This window comes from Felis catus, chromosome A1, assembly GCF_018350175.1.
Source record: "Felis catus isolate Fca126 chromosome A1, F.catus_Fca126_mat1.0, whole genome shotgun sequence".
Lineage (NCBI taxonomy): Eukaryota > Metazoa > Chordata > Mammalia > Carnivora > Felidae > Felis > Felis catus.
The window spans coordinates 67,364,305-67,377,948 of NC_058368.1; the positions used below are offsets into that span (position 1 = coordinate 67,364,305).

At 43.6% G+C, this 13,644-nt stretch overlaps 2 protein-coding genes across 9 annotated transcripts in view; one reads left to right on the plus strand and one right to left on the minus strand.

The window, feature by feature from the left end:
* CLDN10 (claudin 10) overlaps nucleotides 1–6,787 on the plus strand; it is a 114,833-nt gene extending 108,046 nt beyond the window's left edge. For 3 of the 4 annotated variants that reach the window (XM_003980480.6, XM_019828594.3, XM_023252663.2), the window contains exons 4-5: nucleotides 5,733–5,840; nucleotides 6,451–6,787. In XM_003980480.6, coding sequence (XP_003980529.1) covers nucleotides 5,733–5,840; nucleotides 6,451–6,574 — 232 coding nt within the window. In that variant the 3' untranslated portion in view covers nucleotides 6,575–6,787. The remainder of the gene's footprint in view (nucleotides 1–5,732; nucleotides 5,841–6,450) is intronic. The other variant, XM_023252668.2, reaches the window with a different exon arrangement.
* A 1,355-nt stretch (nucleotides 6,788–8,142) lies between these two features.
* The window catches only part of DZIP1 (DAZ interacting zinc finger protein 1), a 55,488-nt gene continuing 49,986 nt past the window's right edge, over nucleotides 8,143–13,644 (minus strand). For all 5 annotated transcript variants that reach the window (XM_023252682.2, XM_023252689.2, XM_023252677.2 and 2 more), the window contains 3 exons: nucleotides 12,163–12,293; nucleotides 10,777–10,951; nucleotides 8,143–9,202 (listed from right to left, as the gene is read on the minus strand). In XM_023252682.2, the coding sequence (XP_023108450.2) occupies nucleotides 9,126–9,202; nucleotides 10,777–10,951; nucleotides 12,163–12,293 (383 nt within the window). In that variant the 3' untranslated portion in view covers nucleotides 8,143–9,125. The remainder of the gene's footprint in view (nucleotides 9,203–10,776; nucleotides 10,952–12,162; nucleotides 12,294–13,644) is intronic.

The window sequence follows — 13,644 nt, forward strand, 5'->3', positions numbered from 1 at the left end:
CAAGGTCACTTCACTCCTCTGGGGGTCGTACAAGGAGATTTTTTTTCATTCGCTAAACACTTTTTGTTTTGTTTTTGGAGGCGCTGCATTTTCTGTTTTTTCCAGTCCAACATGCCCTGATTTTAATTACTACACTCACCTCTTTTTGTGCTGGGTGAAAAGACAGCCTGAGGGGAATTCAGAAAAAATTCCATACCCTGGAGCTTGTGAGCCACTGAGAAGGAAGTGAGCCGCAGAGAGAGAAAACGCCCATCTCTCTGAAATGACAAATAAGAATATATTGCATTGATTGTATTTTCTCATATTGATAAAATCTTTTACTTAGCTAAGGTATACTACGTAAAGGGAAGAAAGAGTGATGGTTAAGAGCTTGAGTTTTGGAGTCACAGTAACGGGTTTTAAATCCTGGTTTTACCATTTACTTAGCTGAGGTATGTGGCAAGTAATTTAATTTCCCTGAGCTTCAGCTTCCTCATTTGTAAAATGAGGTAGCAATACCTATCTCTCAGGATTGTAATGAAGATTGAATGTAATTATGCAAAAAAAAAAAAATTCTTAGCACACACACAAAAATCCTAGTACAGTTAACTGACAGTAATGCTGGTTATAGTTGTAGACACTCACCTGAATGACGTCTGGGTGGATCTGGGAGAACAGGTAATGTTTACTTGGCAAAAACATACTCTTCTGATGCTGTTGTTAAATTTCATTGCACTTTGCTAGTGTTACTTGCTTACTATCTGACTATTGTCACTAGACTCTGAGATCCTTGAGACCAGAGCTGTCCTTCTCTTGTACACCTCAAAACACATGATGAGCACAATGCCTCCTGGCACATCATTTCTGTGGTGGTGACCTGGGTAGGTTACACGAGCTCCCCATAGATGGCAAATAAGTCATAACGGGTTTGGATGCAAGGAGGACAAAAAAAATAGGAGGTGCAAATAAAAGGGGTTCTTCAGTCCATTCCCTCAGATTACCGTGAAGGTTATAGGGCTGAAATATGAGTTGAAGTATGAGATGATTAGAATGAAGGCCTCCAAGTGTGGTACTAGCTCTCTAGGGCCCCAGGCACAGCCAGGCGGGTGAGAATAATTTCACCCAATACTTCAGAGGGCGTTTTATTTACGTATAGTTGTATATATGTATGTATGTATGTATGTCTATTTTTGAGAGAGAGAGAGAGAGAGAGAGAGAGCGCGCACACAAGTGGGGGATAGGCAGAGACAGAAGGAGACACAGAATCTGAAGCAGGCTCCAGGCTCTAAGCTGTCAGCACAGAGCCCAATGCAAGGGCTTGAACCCACAAATCCTGAGATCATGACCTGAGCTGAAGTCAGACACTGAACTGACTGAGGCATCCAGGCGTCCCAGTTCAAAGGACATTTTAATGCCTTAGTTCTTTATGGTTCTTTTTTGGGGGAAATTTTAAGTGCTTATATATAAGTAAAGTTTTCCCCTGCTTGCTAAATTACATTCAATTATATAAGTGAATTAAAGTCATATAGGCAGCTTTTGATTAGTCCTATCAACTGAGAGGATTATTTGAGATACTGTAAAAACAATATTTTGATCCATAAAATGGAGCTCTGTCCTCCCCCTGACAATCATGGATCTGTCTGGTGCTAAGCAGATTTAGAGCTTTTCAGAATAATGAAGAAATGTTGGCGATCGTAACAGTCCAATAAAGAGGGCACGCTCTGAGTGGGGAAGCTGGTGTGGGGCCAGGAGGATATTGTTAATGAAAGAAAGCCCTGCAACAGAGCATCTGAAATTTGGTAATCTTCGGAGGCATTGAAGTCAGCTTCTTAGTATTACCAAAAAAACGGAGAAAGATTTTCCAGGCAGAGACTAAGCTTCCCAGTCAGTGTCAAAGGAAGCATGCTCTGGAACAGATTTGAGTGGATATTATATTGCTCTCTCAATCCTGTCTTTCAATAATACCAGCCAGTTTTTGCCAGATCATGCACACTGATAGGTGTGAATTTGAGTCCTTGCTGAGTAAGTCTGCTATCTGTGTCTTTCCACAGAATGAAGAAGAAAAAGTCTCTGCAAGAGAAAGAACCAAGTCACAAAACCAAATTGTTAAAAATTGCTGATGTAGATGTGGAGTCTCTTAAAGACTTCAGCTCTGAGTACTATTTGTCTCTGAGAGAACTCACAAGGAACTCAAATGGAAATGGTACTTTTCTTGGAATAGAGTCTGAATTTACTGACTTAAAGTTAAATAACATGAAAATATATTAAAAGTCAGGAATAAGTGAGCCAGTATTTTAAAAAAATTTTTTTAAATGTTTATTTTTGAGAGAGAGAGAAAGAACAGGGGAAGGGCAGAGAGAGAGGGCAACACAGAATCCGAAGCAGGCCCCAGGCTCTGAGCTCTCAGCACAGAGCCTGATGTGGGGCTCAAACTTGTGTATTGCAAGATCATGACCTGAGCCAAAGTCAGACACTTAACTGACTGAGCCACCCCGGTGCCCTGAACCTGTTTTTAATATAAGACAAACTCATGATTCTTGCAGAAGGTTCAGGATGGCTTAAATGAGTATAAAGACATGAGTCCCAACATTTTTCCTGCCTGAGTAATTTATTCTCTGATTTGTGACGACACTGTGTACATGTTTGCATGCTCCTTTGAGCGAATTCACAGTGCCAAGCCATAGTTTATGATTTCTATGATTGTCACCCCTGATTGACCACTATTAATAATTAGAGACTTATTTTTAATCGACCATGGTGTCCGGCCCTGGAATCTGATTTTAGAAAGCTCAATATTTTTTAAGAAAAACCTCAGACTGTTGCTTCTGGGGGTATGTACACTAAGAGTAATAACTAAGGCACGCTTTTATTAGGAGTGAAGACAGCCTGAACTCTAATGGGAGGCCCACGATAGAGAAAAACAGAAAGTACCATTAGACCGTAATCCCACAGTCATGTCCTCCAAGTAGAAATGTTCAGTGTGCTCACTGTTAGCCGTCTGCAGCGAAAGCGTGACGGGGGGCATCTGAGAGCAGCTTGCTGTAGGACTCACGGATGTTTTGAAGAGGTCGGATGACCTACATCTAACGACCTGGCAGGCAGTCTGCTGGTTTTATGTGCATAATTGTGTTCAAACATCATAAAAGAAGAGCTGGTGGTGGAAATCCAGGATATCCTTTTTAGGTGGATTGCATGGTGTTTAATGTAGGCATCTTTTATAAAACCGTGAACTTTGCACTCTTGGTCCGGCCAGCTCTTTTTCATCAGTGCACTTCAGCCTTGAGTCCTTTCGGTCCAGTGTTTTTGTGCAGGCTGAAGGTGTTTTGTTGCACTTTACCCCAGTCTTCTGTTTCTGCCATCGCCACTAGTGGGAGCGGTTGGAGAAGATTCTTGTTTACGGGAGCATAATTAGTGCTCTAGCACGGGATGATGTGCTGCCCCCCGTTGTTGTACTCGCTTCAGCTGTCACTTGGGTTTCCCAGAGAAGGCAACACGACAGTGAGAAAAGAAGGGACCACAGGGCAGCATGTGTTGTGTGCATCACTTCTTCCCAACTGTGAACACAGGCTGTGAAATTGCCTCTGTAGCCAGATCTGAAAATGAGCGAGTGGACGGTACCTTCCTGATCTTCTGTTAGGGTCGCTTCCTGCTTCCCCAAGCTGGCAGTCAAGGTCACTCTTCCATTACCATTACTGTGACTCAGATCATGGGAGAGATCCTGTCCTGCCCGGCTGGGAGTTCAGTCAGTGATGTGGCACGTAGAAACAGACGAGGCAAAACTCGGGACAGGCACAGGTGGTGGGTGCATGCCAGATGCTGTCAACAGCGTGGTGTGGCCACGAGACCTGAGTCTGGCCCTGCACCTCCTTTGGGGGGCAGGCTGGGAAGGGAGCCCACCTCGGACCTGCCTTGTCCCTTCTCGCCCTCGCCCCCTGCTTTTCTGTCTCAGCTCTTCTGTGGATTCTGCATGACCAAAAGAGACCCCTCCCACTTGGGCTTCATTTTATCCTGAAAACCACCATTAGGCTGGGAATGGCATCCATCAGTTTTTGCCTTGCAGTGGAAGTCTGTGGGCCAAAAAAGCTTGAGGATCACTTCTTTAATTAAGAAAAAAACCCTATTCTTCAGAAAAAGCATAGGCAAGCATGAGAACACACAGCCCCTAACGTTTTGGCATACTTTTCTCATTCCTTACTTGTTTTTCTGGGTGAGTGTTCCTCCCCTAAAAGGATTTCCTCTGGCCCTCCACAGTAAGTGATTTCCTTTCTTGTTCTCTGTAGCATTATTTGTCCCTTTGTGTGGGGACATCCCCTAGGCAGGAGCTGCCTTGTCTATCTTTGTATTTGCTTAAGGCATCAGCAGAGTACTGTGACCAGCCATATAGGAGGTGTTTATTGTTTATTAGCAATCTATCACTAAATGATGTTATTTTGTATTTGTCTCCCACTAGATTGTGGTGATAAGCAAGATAGCACTTATCTAGCACGGACTTTTCCTCCTCTGTAGAGGAGGAAAAATTTAACCTCTTTCCCCCTCTACTCTTCGAGGTTCTCAGCTGAGACCCTATAAATTAGACTGACAAAAGATGGTTTAACAGGAGAAAAACAGTTGGTCAACCTGAGCATCATGCATACACGTGGGAGCACCCAGTGATGAGTAACTCAAAGAGCCAGTTAGAACTTGGGCTTATATGGCATCTTAACAAAAGAACAATACGCTCACAGGTGACAAGACAAGGGACAGGGCTTCTGAGCTCCTAGGGCGGCAAATTGTGGGAAGACAGATCTATGGAGGAAGTAATGGAAGGCAGGGCTAGTTAGTAAAGTGTTACGGAGAGCCCCCTGGTGCCGTTTGTGAGCTGATCAGAGTGTATTGTTGTCTCTGGTGGTTAACTTCTGTCCTTCTTGGTAGGAGGGGTAGGCGGCACAGGGGACATCTTTACAAATTTATGTCCTGCTTTTAGGCAGATGGGGAAGGGCAGAGAGCTTTTCTTGTATCTTCTCAGTTGCCTTCCACTCAAAATAATCCCCATGCTCAAGTGGCCTCTTTGGGGATGGCACATTCTGCTGATCTTCAACACCTTGTACGTGATTTGCAAATAGATGTTTATGAAATGGAATTAAACTGAAAGCAAAGGCAACCTTCCATTTTCTAACCAGAGTCTAGCTGAATAATTTACCCTGTGTGGGGTGCCTGGGGAGATCAGTCGGTGAAACGTCCAACTTTGGCTCAGGTCATGATCTCGCGGTTCGTGGGTTCGAGCCCCACATTGGGCTCACTGCTGTCAGCACAGGGCCCACTTCAGATCCTCTGTTTCCCTCTCTCTCTGCCCCTCCTCTGCTTGCACTGCCTCTCTCCCTCTCTCAAAAATAAATGAACATTAAAAAAATAATAATAAATTACCCTGTGCAACAGAATAAATAGATGGAAAGCTCTGTGAGCCTTAGAGCCCAGAGGAAAGATACTGGTTGGGTCAGGAGGCGTGGGCTCTGCAGCTGGCTTTGCCTCTGACTCGCCTGCAGGGATCACTTCCTCTTCCTTTCGGGAGACTGGGGAGATACAATCAAGTGATGGCCAGAAAAACACTGAATAGAGTTTAAGGCGTTATGCAGATACAAGGTGTTCTTATTTCCTCTGCAAACTGCAGTGGCAATTTCTGATGAGCATTAGTAAAGGTTGGCTTGTTAGGTCTTAAATACTGTTTACTCCCCAAAAGAAGTAAGCCGTAATGCATGTGTAATGCTTCCTCACAGGTATGAATTAGGAGCTGCTCTGTTTATTGGATGGGCGGGAGCCTCACTCTGCATAATTGGTGGTGTCATATTTTGCTTTTCAATATCTGACAACAACAAAACACCCAGGTATGAAAAAGAGATAAAAATGACCTGTTAAAGTTACTACACGTGTGGCAGGTTCTAGATCGCTCACACGATTCTTAGACACGTCGAAAAACAAAACACAACAAAAAAGAAACTTCAAAAAACTAGAATTGGCAAAAGTGAGGAATATATAGTGAATATAATATTCAATATAATAAATATATTGAATGGAATAAATATATACTTCGTTAAAGTTAGTTTAAAAAACAGAGCTCATCATTCTTACATTCCAAAGCTATTTCTGTAAGCAGAAAGACGGGTCTTATGACAGGGTGTGGTGTATTCTTCACCTTGACCTCGTCATTTTCACACGGGCAGACATTACTGATGAAGGTCACTAGGGTCCCCCAGGGTCCAGGAAGAGGAGTTTTAAAAGAGAAACAACAAATGAACAAGCCATGAGTTTCCTCTGCTGAGATTCCCGTGGTCCCGCTCACTGGTCAGAAATGGCAGTGAAATGTTTGGGGGTACAAGAGAGAGTGCTAACTAAAAGTAGTCAGGGAGGCTCTGAAGCTTGGCTGGGACAGAAGTGGGGGAAATGGTTTCTACCCTCCGTGTAAAAAAACGGGGTCTCCGGTGTTTTGCCTTGCAGAATGGGATACGCATACAACGGGGCCACATCTGTCATGTCTTCTCGGACGAAATATCCTGGCGCAGGAGGAGATCTTAAAACCACAAACCCTTCAAAACAGTTTGATAAAAACGCTTATGTCTGAAAGGAAAACCGCCGCGAGCTGTCTTTACTATAAAAGTGAACTGTTCACAGATGATCCCCGCAAGGCCCTCCTGTAATTCACACTCAAACTATTTTTAAAACATGAATTTGGAGAATTTGCTGATTGTATGGATGTAAATGTTCTTACACAGTTATATACTAATCATTTTCTGTTGTGGCTTTCTATAAGAAAATAAACAGGTTATTTACAGGATTTGTATATATCTGATACATTTATAGAACATGCATTTAGCACCGAAGGATCAAGGATTTGTAGCGTATCCTTAATCATTCAGACGTTGCAGTCTTTGCCCCCATTCCTTCTTTTCCTTCATATATTAAACAGAAGGGGTATTAAGGAGTGGTATCTTGTGAACAGTGTGGGGGCAATCCGAGCCTGTTCCTCGAAAGATGCGTGGGTTGATGGACAGGTTACAGTCTGCGTAGCATTGACTTGTGGTTTCTTACGCCTGTCACTACTGCGACTCTCTGTGAGCGCTCAAGGAAGGGCTCCTGCCCATTGCCTGGCATGTCCACCTTCAATAACTGCTTGGGTGTCTCTGTAGAAAGCAGGTTCTGGAGCGGAGCATCAGCACGAGCTGAGTGAGAGATGGTGATCACGCCTGACTTTGGAGCCCGCAGAGGAAGGTCCTGGAGCCTGGGTGGCACCTGCTTTTGCAACACAGAGGTGCCAACTTGATTTAAATTTGGGGCTCGCTTGGCAGAAGTCCACCCCCTTCCATCAGGAGTGAAGATGTGGCAGACACGGAGCTTGGAGCCCAGGGAAAGCCTGCTCTTGTCACTTCCTAGCCGTGTGGCCTCCGGCAAGTTACTTAATAATTCTTCTTTTGTGACATCTTTTTCTTTTTTTTTAAGTTTATTTTGAGAGACAGCGCACACAAGTGGGGAAGAGGTAGAGAGAGAGCGGGAGAGAGAGAATCCCAGGCAGGCTCTGCGCTGTCAGCACAGAACCTGAGGCAGGGCTCAAACTCACTAACCGAACCGCGAGATCATGACTTCAGCTGAAGCCGTATGCTTAGCCAATTGAGCCACCCAGGCGCCCCTCCTTTTGGCACATCTTCAGGATGAGGATTATGAAGTTGTTCTGATTAAAGGAACTAATGATGCATGTTAAAAAAGCAAAACAGACCCAAGGTCTGTTACATAAGTATCTGTTAAATAAGTACGTTAAATAAGTATCTGTTTAAATAAGGGTTGAAATAACACAGTGGCCCCTGTGCCTTTGCAGGCAGGACGTGGCTTTTGTGTGTTGCTTATCTCTGTCCTACGACATGAAAATTTGATTGAAAGCACTTACCTACAAAGTGAGTACATCTGCATAAAATGGCCTGGGGGAAGTGTTAGAAAGGGTGCAAGCAGACAAGTGAAAGGGACCCCCGAGGAAGGGGCGAGGAAGGGGCGGGGAGGGGCAGAAGCATAATAAATTGTTGTGACTTTAGATTAGGCTGTTGTGGTACAGCTAACAGGGCAAGCCTAACCCCCCGCCCCCCCCATAAAGTAAGTTTAGCTCAGAACTGTCTTTAATGAGTAACTCAGCCACAGTCACAGTGATGTAATGGAGGCCTTTACTTAAAAGGTTGGCAAATTGAAAAAGACATCAAAACCCAACAGACCATTAGTTAAAATGTTACCTTTTTTTTGGAAACAAGAGTACACGTAGTACCACAAAGTACAAAAAATGCAAAAAACAGTTTATATGAACTTTGCGACCATTGACAATTGTTAAGAACAGAACTAATAGTTTTGAGGTATTTTATAATATGGGTTGGGCATTTGAAAAAAGGGGGAAAAACCCTACATACACATATGAATTCAGTAATGACCCAATCTTTTCATATTCTGATAAACTGACGTTTAAAACAGCTACATTTTATTCATAAAATATCCAAGGTAAAGGTTATACTGCAGAAATGGTGTTTAAAGTTCTAAAATAATTGTTTAATAACAACATGCTGACAATGGCTCAAAGCTGAGTCTGGTACAGGTACTTCTGGAAAATGTATTTAGCGTGGGCCTAGCTATAGTTTTATAATTCTAGACTTATTTCTATGTGAAAAATAACCAGTCTACTCATAAGATTTCACTGATTCCACTAATTCAGTTTTAAACATACTAACAGAATTTTATAATAAATCACTTCCAGTGTGACAATGTATATAAGAAAGGTATTAAAGAAAAAAAGCTTTAATTCGAACCCAAACTGGCTATAAGTTTTAAAAAAATTCACTTAAAAATCAGTCGAAAAAATGCGCTTAAACACTAGAGTACCGCTCTGAAGAGAAAACTTTTTATGACTTCAATGACACATTATTTTTAAGCCGCAGAAGTCTTAAACACCTTTGTATGCTTCGAAATACTGTTGACAGTTTTTGTTTTCAATACTGAATTAGGTGCTGTTAAAGAGACCCTTGTTCTTTGAATCTGCTTCCTTGTTCTTGTGGGAAATACCGTAGGGCAGGAGCGTTAAGGATCCTGTGGGCAGATTACTGAAATCCTGTTGGCGTCTGGACCTTCTGACTCCGGGGCTGTAGTCACACATCTGAAGAGTCACTCCAATCAGTCACAGTTACTAAGCTGCTTTTCAACGTACTTGATTCATCTTGAAGTCCTGTGGGGGGAGGAAGAGGAGGCCTGAGTGATCAAACCAGCACATTGAGGAGCCTGTAAAACTCCGAAACTTGGGTGTCTGAGTCTGTTCACCCATCCGCAGGCCCCAGCGTCCGCAGGCTGTGGAGGAGGCTGGGTGCAGTCTGGCCACGGAATGGCCACGTCTCCGGGACACCCTCACTGGACCCCTACGTGGAGGCTTCCACTCAGCATCTCTCCTTCCCTGCATTCAGCACAGGGTCTGGATCCTGACTGTGCTCGATAATGTTTTGTCGCTGTTACGGACTCTGAGTAGTAGGTGTAAAGAAAGCAGAATCAAATTATAATAAGCCAAGTAGGAATTAAATGGTGGGAAAAAAAAAAAGGATTTTCTAGGGGACGTGGGCTTCAATATGATGTTAAGAAGTGTGCTGAGCCACCAAAATAGTGTGGTGCAGAGATTTCCACTTGAGTGTCCTTTAGACATCTTTTCTTTGAGGGGCGTGAGGTCATGCCACGGGGAGAAGAGAAAGGGAAGGTATTCAGAGCATCCTCTCGGTCCTGTGTGCATACGGTTACTGTAATGTACACACGGTCGTCAGGTTGTGACTGTCAGAATCGACCTTCAGACAGCACAGGCCACCTGGTGATGGGCACGGTGTGGCAGTATAGGCACGGCTCACACCCTGGAGGAGAGAAAAGTTGACTTGAAGGGCGGACATGGCAATGGCTCCTCTTGGCATCTTACAGAGTGAGGTGGCAAGAGATCTTGCTGAAAATGGAAAGGACAAAGGGAGAGGTCTGCATGTATTAAAGCTACCAATAGGGGCCTGAAGACCCTGAAGAGGGGTCATGAGAGGTGTAGTGAGGGGAGAAAATGAGCCAGACCCCCGTCTGTCTTAGCAGGACACCAAGAGTTAACGTCTACAGGTGTTGAGTCTGGATACTAGCGTAACCCACTACTCAGATGTGGGGGAACTCGAGGTAACGTAGGAGGTGAGGGGCACATAGAGTAGCCCTTCTGTGACCCTTGGCTTTCACCATGGGCAGAATGTCTTTGATTAAAAAATACACAGATTACATTTTATAGTTTTAAAAATTAAACATACATTGAGACTTAAGTTCCCGGACTTAGCCAGATGCTAGGTCTCATCCAAGAACAATGTCACCTCAGGGTTTCATTTGTAATTCATCCCACTGGCTACGATGTTGCAAGAGAAATCTTTCTTCAAAGAAAATAAAAACATCTGATGTGCGAGCAGATTAATTCAGGAAGACTGCCAGAAGAATGGCCCCACTCAGGTGTGTGATCAGAAATTCTAATTTTCTGCGAGGCATCTGCATGAAGCATGAATATCTGTATGGGCGTTCTCAAAAATGATGTTAAAATTAAAGTAATAAAATTAAAATCCAAAGATTAGGCCCAAACTAAATAAATCTATACAGATCAGATGTTGTGCACATTTAGTCCTTTTTAAAATAACATAAAGCATCGATACTTGTATGATCTATTAAGTTTAATTAGATATTTACAAGGAAGAAACACAAATAGTTAGAAAGTGGACCAAGCTCCTGTAAGACGTTAAAGCAGCAAACCTTCTCCCTTTGGCCCCTGGAGATTAGATGCAACCCAGGCATTTGGCACTTGAGTAGAATTTGGCTCATTCTTCAAAAGTAGAGGCTCCTTCTGTTCTTGCCCAGTTTTTTTCCCTAAAGATTTTTCTTCCTCTAAGGATGATATGTCCCAGTCTTCATCGTCCACGTCTGTGCACTAAAAGAAAGGGAGAGTAATGAACGTTTCATAAAGACGCGGTCCATGTTAGCGCCCCTTGGTCGTTCTGGTGGCTAGACTGAGCTGCTGACACAGAATGACTCGAATTTGGGGAATCTCGGAGGATTGCGCATCTGGTCATTTCTGGAAGGGAATGAAACGAACTTGGAAAGCTGTGTTTTGAAAGCAGACAGAACCACCTCTTCTATTGTTTTTGTTTTTTGTTTTGCCATGGAAATGTAGGTTTCCTACCTCCTCTACCAACCCTGAGTTTCCAAAATCCCAGAAGCACTACGTTGTAGTAGTAAAGTAAGGGTGCTCCCCAAGTAGGAACTAGGCAGGGTCTGGGGCTCTTCCCTCTGTGATAATGTGACACTGAACTGCAGGAGCCGTCACACAAGGGCCCTGCAGAAAAGGCCCCGACTGAAGGGGCACACATTTCTACTGCCCCTTTTCTAAGGAAGACACAGTAGCTTTCTTTTGCTTGAGTGATACGTTTTGTCACTTTTGGCTTGTACAATACAAATAACACTACTAAAAGTAGTTTGACAAAATGCTCTGGGTCCCTAGATGGGCAGGAGAAGAGTTAAATCTAAGCAAGCAGTGACTTGGAAGGCTCACTGGAAGACCCAGTCGGCACAGATGAGCGACGCCCGGAAATACAACAGGAGCCCTCCATCCACAGAAACACTTCCGGTGTCCTGGCGTTGGGACCTCGGAATGTGTCAGGGCCTCTCCTCCCTTCAGGGAGAAGAGCTTGGGCTCTGCCCTCAGATCTCTGATGCATTTCTCCACCAACGTCAGCTCCCAAGTGGGGCCAGACCTCGACAAGTCCCCATTTTACGGTCAGGTCATGCCGCCGACTCGGATCTGAGGCCCCAGGTTCTAGTCAGTCACACGTTTCTGTGTACAAACTGCCTAACACCTGCAAGTGTCAAGCCCGGACATGTGACAGGCATTTGAAAACCTGTAGAACTTGATAAGCACATGTTGCCTTATTACCAGTTAGCACCCCAGTATCTTTGATTCTCTGCAGAATGGAAAGAAAGGCAAGGTGGCAAGTGAGATCAGGTAAAAGTCTCAACCTCTGGCTACACCAAGTAACTAGGTTTGTTTAATATTTCACTACAGAAAGAACATACAATTAGTAAGGATAACCCGTTAAAAGATGAATTTCTCTGTGTATGTCTAGCAAGCAAAAGTGATTTCACCTTCAGGTCTTCTTTCAATTCTTTCTTGATGAACGCCTCAGCAACGTTAATCCCACCAAATGGCTTGTTCACACTTCCGTGATTTGAAACCGTCTTTTCAACTTTTTCGGTCAGCGTTTTAATGGAGGTTCCTATGTGACCAACAGGAAATAGGTACAGTTAAAAAAAAAAAATCATTCAGCCAGGTCACGATCTCGCGGTCCGTGAGTTCGAGCCCCGCATCGGGCTCTGGGCTGATGGCTCGGAGCCTGGAGCCTGTTTCCGATTCTGTGTCTCCCTCTCTCTCTGCCCCTCCCCCGTTCATGCTCTGTCTCTCTCTGTCCCAAAAATAAATAAACGTTAAAAAAAGAAAAAAAAAATCATTATCTATGTTTGGTTCCGAAATAACTTTACAGGCGAATTTGAAAAAATGTAAGCTTTGCAAAAAATCATATTTATTAAATTAAAATTGATATATTTTGGGCATTGACAGAAAGTTACATTAATGCCCTTATAATAATCCATTTTAAAAAGATCATGATCCCCTAGACTAGAAGTAATAAAGTTTTCATTTTAAATCAAAGAAGGATGGTTTCATTCAAGTTGTGGTCAGAAACGTTCATTTCGGGGCACCTGGGTGGCTCAGTCGGTTAAGCGTCTGACTTTGGCTCAGGTGGTGATCCCGCAGTTTGTGGGTTTGAGCCCCGCGTCGGGTTCTGTGCTGACAGCTCAGAGCCTGGAACCTGCTTCGGATTCTGCGCCTCCCTCTCTCTCTGCCCCTCCCCCACTCACACTCTGTCTTTCTCTCCTTCAAAAATAAATAAACATTAAAAAAAAAAAAGAAATTTTCATTTCAGCAAGGTAGTCTGTATAAGTGGAATGTTCACGTGGGTATTTTCAAAAACAGTATTAACTGTTTTGAAATTAATTATATTTTACATAATTATATGTACATATATAAATCGTATACAATAAGATAAGTTAATGATATCTGAGGTGTTTGAAATGTATAATGTTTAAACTGCATTAAGCAGAACTTCTTTTTTAAGAAATGACCCTTATGCCCCACTTCTCTTCAAATTATCAGCAGTCCTACACTTGGCTTTTCTGCTCCTCTAGAACTGCCCCACCCGAAGGCAGCACGGTGCATAAGAACAGCCATTCTTACAGGCACCCAGTCAGTGTATGGGCTGAGTTGTATCCCTCCATGTGCATATGTTGATGTCCTGACCCCCAATATTTCAGAACGTGATCTTATTTTGAGATAAGGCCTTTAAAGGGGTAATCAAATTAAAGTGAGGTCATTAGGGGGCGGGGCATAATCCAGTATGACTAGTGTCCTTATAAAAACGAGACATTCAGACACAAAGATAGACGAACAGGGGCAAGGTGATGTGATGAGACACAGGGACCAGACGGCCATTGGCAAGCCAAGGCCAAAGGCTCACACCAGATCTTTCCCTTGTGGCCCTCACAAAGAACCAACCTTGCCACCCTTGATTT